Genomic DNA, 6,154 nt, shown 5'->3' on the forward strand with positions numbered 1-6,154 from the left:
GAAATCCGGAAACTCAGAAATTCAGAAATTCAGAAATTCAGAAATTCAGAAATTCGGAAACTCAGAAATTCGGAAATTCGGAAATTCGGAAACTCAGAAATTCAGAAATTCAAAAATTCAGAAATTCTAAAATTCAGAAATTCGGAAATTCAGGAATTCGGAAATTCAGGAATTCTAAAATTCAGAAATTCAAAAATTCAAAAATTCAGAAATTCAAAAATTCAGAAATCCGGAAACTCAGAAATTCAGAAATTCAGAAATTCAGAAATTCGGAAACTCAGAAATTCGGAAATTCGGAAATTCGGAAACTCAGAAATTCGGAAATTCGGAAATTCGGAAATTCAGAAATTCAGAAATTCAGAAATTCAGGAATTCTGAGATTCTGAGCTTCTGAAATTCTGAAATTCTGAAATTCTGAAATTCCAAAATTCCAAATTTCAGATCCCACTCCCATTCCCCTAGTCGACTTTAATCTGGAAGCAACATTGGTACCAGGTAAGAATTTCGTCAGAAATTCAAAAACGCATTTTCGATTTTCCAGAATCCCAGCGATTCCAGCAGTTTGACGACCTTAAGAACTTGTTCTATTCCTCGAATCAAAATGCTGTCAACGAGAAATTGTTGGATCTATTGGGCTACAGTAATCCGTACTGCAAGAGATCTGCAAGATGTTTTTTGTGCTTTCGAGCGGAAAAAGATATCGACGGTGATTTTAACATTGCGAAGCATGTCTTTTCGGACCATCATCGCTCTTCCGTAAGTCTATTTTTGTAGTTTGTAGTCTTTGTAGTTTGAAGTTTTCAGTTAATTCAATTAGGATTCTCTCAAGAGATGGTCGATTGGTGGAAGACATTGTTCCGGGACGTCAGAGATTATAGAAGTTCAGAATCCCGAAATCGGAGGACGTCGAAAGTTCAGAAAGCTTCAGAAGTTTCGAAAAATCGCCAAAATTCTAGACAACGCATTCCGCTGATTGATCCACCGCTGCCAGGACAGCAATTGACTTCGAGTAGGTTTCTTTTGCTACAGCAACCCAAGAATTTAATTTTTTGCAGTGGAAGAAATTCAAACGATCTCAATGAGAGTTATGCAAAGTTCATAAATGCTGGACAACGGATTACGGTAGCGAAGAAAGCGGTAAGAATCTAAGAATTCTAAGAATCCTAAGAATCTAAAATTTTCAGCTCGTCAGCTGGAACTGTACATTTTGCTCGGATTGTACCAAAAACATCACGCTGAGCAATGAAATGGACACATTTCTACATATTGTGAAAGTCAATCATCAGAAGAAGGTGATTATTTCCAAAATTCAAAATTTCGGAAATTCAAAAAATCAAAAATTCTTAAATTCAAAAATTAAGAGATTCAAAAATTAAGAAATTCAAAAATTTAGAAATTCAAAAATTCAGAAATTCAGAATTTCAGAATTTCAGAAATTCAGAAAATTCAGAATTTCAGAAATTCAGAAAATTCAGAAATTCAGAAATTCAGAAATTCAGATATTCAGAAATTCAGAAATTCAGAAATTTAGAAATTCAGAAATTCAGAAATTCAGAAATGAAGAAATTCAGAAGTTTAGAAATTCAGAAATTCAGATATTCAAAAATTCAGAAATTTAGAAACTCAGAAGTTCAGAAGCTCAGAAGCTCAGAAGTTCAGAACTTCACCAAACGTTGTTTCAGATGAATGGTCAAGCTACACGGTCGGATTTACTGTATTGGAAGGAATGGGTCGATAGATGGGATGCCGAAACTACAGTAACCGCGCAATGTTTGATCGAGCCTACAGAAGTCCCACAAAATGTTCATGAAGCGAATGGATACATTAGAAGTGTGAATTATCTGTCTACAGTAAGAACTGGTAGTTTTTGAGAAAATATTTTTTTTTCAATAAATTGAAACAAAGTTGACGGGTCCAGCGTCACCACCACGACCGCGTAGCTCAGCGGGTAGCTTTTCACCGGCCAGTTTTGAAAGTTCAAAAAACATGGAAAATTTTAAAATTATGGATTTCACATTATCAGTTTTTTTGTTGAAATTTTCCAACAACGCTTTGTTTAAAATTTTAAAACGATACTTCCAAAAAAAGTTCTAGAATCATAAACAACCTTATAGAAGGACCCCCGACCATCATCAACTTTGAGCTCAATTATCGCGGTATCTGTAAAAAATATCAAAAATTTATCAACTGATAACATATTGCTGATATTATGATAAACATTTTGTTAGTTGACAACTTCTTGATATCTCTTATAGAAATCAAGATAACTTGAGTCAAAGTGTAAGGTCAGGGTGTCCTCATACCCTTGGAACACTGCCTCTCACTTCATACTCAATTATCTCGGTTGGTATAGCAGATATCAAAAAACGGTCAACTGATAAATTATTTGTCATATTGTGATAAATATTTTATCAGTTAATCACTTTTTGATATCTTTCACCGGAAACGAGGAAAATTGGGTCTAAACAGAAGGTCCAATATTTTACAAAGAATGTCATTGGGTTACATGTATGAAAGAATTTTTGGTCCAGATTTCATGAAATTGAGAATTTTCAGTTGTAGAAATCTTGAAATCTCAAAGCCAGAATTCTTGGTCCCTCGAAATCCAATAATGTGATTACATACTTGTTCCCCGGTGTTTCTAAATAAACACCTTCTCCAGAGCTACGTAATCTTTCTCACCTATTTTCTATTCACGTCATCCTATCCCATCCCTTTAATTCCCCCGTTCCGTCTCGATGGTCCATCGGGGGGTTATTGTAAAGAGGTGACGTCATACAGTTGACCGTTCGAAAGAGGCGGGGGGTCAAGAACACATGCGGAGACAATTCTTAGCACCTCCTCGCCGACAAGACACGAGCACTGTTTCATTGAAAAACGGAGAGGGAAAAACAAACAGCCATATAATAATGATATATAGGAGACGGATGGCCACACCAAAAACAAAAAGAAATTGAAGGACAAAAGAGAATGGACGAGTAATTGGAGAACGGGTGGAGTAGTAGGCAATCTGAGAGGCTTTGTCATATGTTCTGGTTTTTGGGACAGATTTGAATTTGAGTTTAAATTTGGAGATGTTCCAGATGAGATTCTAGATTTGGTGCTGAAAATTGGATCAAAAATGAACGAGCCACCTCTAGCGGAAGGCCACCCAAACTATCGACTTTGAGCTCAATTATCTCGGTCGTTGTAAGAGATATCAACATTTTGTCAACTGATAAAATGTTTGTCATTTTATCAGAAACATTTTACTTGTTGACAATAATTTGATATCTTTCCAAGGAACCGAGATAATTGAGTGTTCTCATATCCACTTCTTCCTATCAAGCAATAAGCATAAAGAATAGTTTATTCCCTTTGTCATTCAGAGCGCACTTACTAAGTCTAGCATTTATATTCCAGAAAATGTATTGTTTCTAAATTGATAGTCTATAAAATTTCCAATAATTTAGTATAAAGACCACAAAATTTGAACCAAAACTAGGCGAGTTGTGAGGATTTCAAAAAATTTGGATGATTTTGATGAAAACGAGAATTTTAGTTTCTTCAGAGCGCACTTGCAAGAGCCAATTTTGGTTTTTCCAGATAGTTCTTTCAATGCCTCAAATCCTACAAAATTGCCTACATTTTGGTATTAAAATTACAAAAATCGAATGAAAATTTACCGAATTATGGGACTTCAAAAAATCGGCAAATTTTTTAGCAAAACGAGGATATTCCGGTATTAAAGCGTATTTTCTAGAGCCAATTTTGGTTTTTCCAAATAGTTCTTTTAACATCTTGAAGCCCACAAAATTGCCTACATTTTTGTATTAAAATTACAAAAATCGAATGAAAATTGACCGAGTTATGGGACTTCAAAAATCGGCTATTTTTCATGAAAATGAGGGTTTTATTTTTTAGTTTTTTTAGAGCACATTTGTTAGTGCTGGTTTCAATTGTTCAAAAATATTGTTAATTATAGTCTTACAGTTTTTAAAATTTCCTACATTTTGGTATTGAAATTATAAAAATCGGATGAAAATTAACCGAGTTATGGGATTTCAAAAACTTGACAGGTTTTGATGAACTCGAGACTTTTTAGTTTTTTAGAGCGCATTTTCTGGTGCCAGCTTCAATTTTTCGATAACACATTTGACAAGAAAATGTAGCCTATAAAATTTCCAATAATTCAGTATAAAAATCCCAAAATTTGAACCAAAACTGGATGAGTTATGGGACTCTGAAAATTCAGATTTTATTATGAAAATGAGGATTTTCAAGATTTCTGGTTTTTTTGGGGTTTTGAAATTGTGAGATACTGAGATTACTTTCTTCGTGAAATCCTCTTTCAAAATCAAAAAGACATCCAGACCTACATACACACAGACAGACTTATTCAAATTTGGGACCCTCTTCCCCCCCTCTTCATGTTTCCTGTTATTCTAGGCAATCATTTTCTGGTTCACATCACGCATTCATTGTGATTAATTGCTGTCTTTCCTTTTCTCGGCTTCTCAATTACCCGAGTTTTTTTCTCTCTCTTCTCTCTCTCTCTCTCTCTCTCTCTCTCTCTCTCTCTCTCTCTCTCCAGTGCACCTGTCCCAGTGGGTGTCCACCCTTGACCGTCCGGACAGAAGCCAAGATGTCCGGGACAGAAGTAAAAGAGAAAGAGGTTGAGAGAGGTAGTGAGAAAGTGGAAATAATGGTTTTTGTCATGGACAGATACTCAAAGGTAATTGTCAATTTCACCGCCAGTCATGAATTGGGATTACTGTACTTTTTGAAACAAATAGGTCAAAAACCGGGGAACACAAAAAAAAGTCACATGGTTCGTTCTCTTTTTTCAAAGAAGCAAATCAAGGTGTGACCAAAATCATAGGTTTCTCTTTTTCATTTTTTAATTAAAAAACGGAAATCGAAGAAATTTGACATGATTCTCATGACAAGAAAAGAAGGTCAGACTAGAGAATAGGCGTTCAGAGATTTGGAAAAGTACAGTAACCCAAAACAATTCAACAGTTTCAAGATCTCATGGTTTCTGGAGAAGATCTCGAAAATTTTTTTTGAGATTCTGGGAGCCTGAAATTCCAAAAACTCAAACAACTTGAAATTTTCGATTTTCTGAATTTCTGAATTTCTGAATTTCTGTATTTCTGTATTTCTGAATTTCTGAATTTCTGAATTTCTGAATTTCTGAATTTCTGAATTTCCAAATTTCTGAATTTCTGAATTTCTGAATTTCTGAATTTCTGAATTTCTGAATTTCTGAATTTCTGAATTTCTGAATTTCTGAATTTCTGAATTTCTGAATTTCTGAATTTCTGAATTTCTGAATTTCTGAATTTCTGAATTTCTGAATTTCTGAATTTCTGAATTTCTGAATTTCTGAATTTCTGAATTTCTGAATTTCTGAATTTCTGAATTTCTGAATTTCTGAATTTCTGATTTTCTGAATTTCTGAATTTCTGAATTTCTGAATTTCTGAATTTCTGAATTTCTGATTTCTGAATTTCTGAATTTCTGAATTTCTGAATTTCTGATTTTCTGAATTTCTGAATTTCTGAATTTCTGAATTTCTGATTTCTGAATTTCTGAATTTCTGAATTTCTGATTTTCTGAATTTCTGATTTTCTGATTTTCTGATTTTCTGAATTTCTGATTTTCTGAATTTCTGAATTTCTGAATTTCTGAATTTCTGATTTTCTGATTTTCTGATTTTCTGATTTTCTGAATTTCTGATTTTCTGAATTTCTGATTTTCTCAATTTCTGAATTTCTGATTTTCTGATTTTCTGAATTACTGAATTTCTGAATTTCTGATTTTCTCAATTTCTGATTTTCTCAATTTCTGAATTTCTGAATTTCTGATTTTCTGAATTTCTGAATTTCTGAATTTCTGATTTTCTCAATTTCTGATTTTCTCAATTTCTGAATTTCTGAATTTCTGAATTTCTGAATTTCTGAATTTCTGAATTTCTGAATTTCTGAAAAACTGAATTTCTGAATTTCTGAATTTCTGAATTTCTGAATTTCTGAATTTCTGAATTTCTGAATTTCTGAATTTCTGAATTTCTGAATTTCTGAATTTCTGAATTTCTGAATTTCTGAATTTCTGAATTTCTGAATTTCTGAATTTCTGAATTTCTGAATTTCTGAATTTCTGAATTTCTGAT

General features: G+C 33.3%; 1 protein-coding gene across 1 annotated transcript; it reads left to right on the forward strand.

Moving 5' to 3' along the window:
• Window positions 1–831: 831 nt before the first annotated feature.
• CBG00322 lies at window positions 832–1,871 on the forward strand (the record flags this gene model as incomplete). The annotated part of the gene is made up of 3 exons (XM_002638691.2): window positions 832–1,137; window positions 1,185–1,292; window positions 1,683–1,871. 3 exons carry the CDS (start codon window positions 832–834, stop codon window positions 1,869–1,871), a joined length of 603 nt encoding a protein of 200 aa, XP_002638737.2.
• Window positions 1,872–6,154: the final 4,283 nt, after the last annotated feature.

Source organism: Caenorhabditis briggsae (assembly GCF_000004555.2).
Source record: "Caenorhabditis briggsae complete genome, chrI, whole genome shotgun sequence".
NCBI lineage: Eukaryota > Metazoa > Nematoda > Chromadorea > Rhabditida > Rhabditidae > Caenorhabditis > Caenorhabditis briggsae.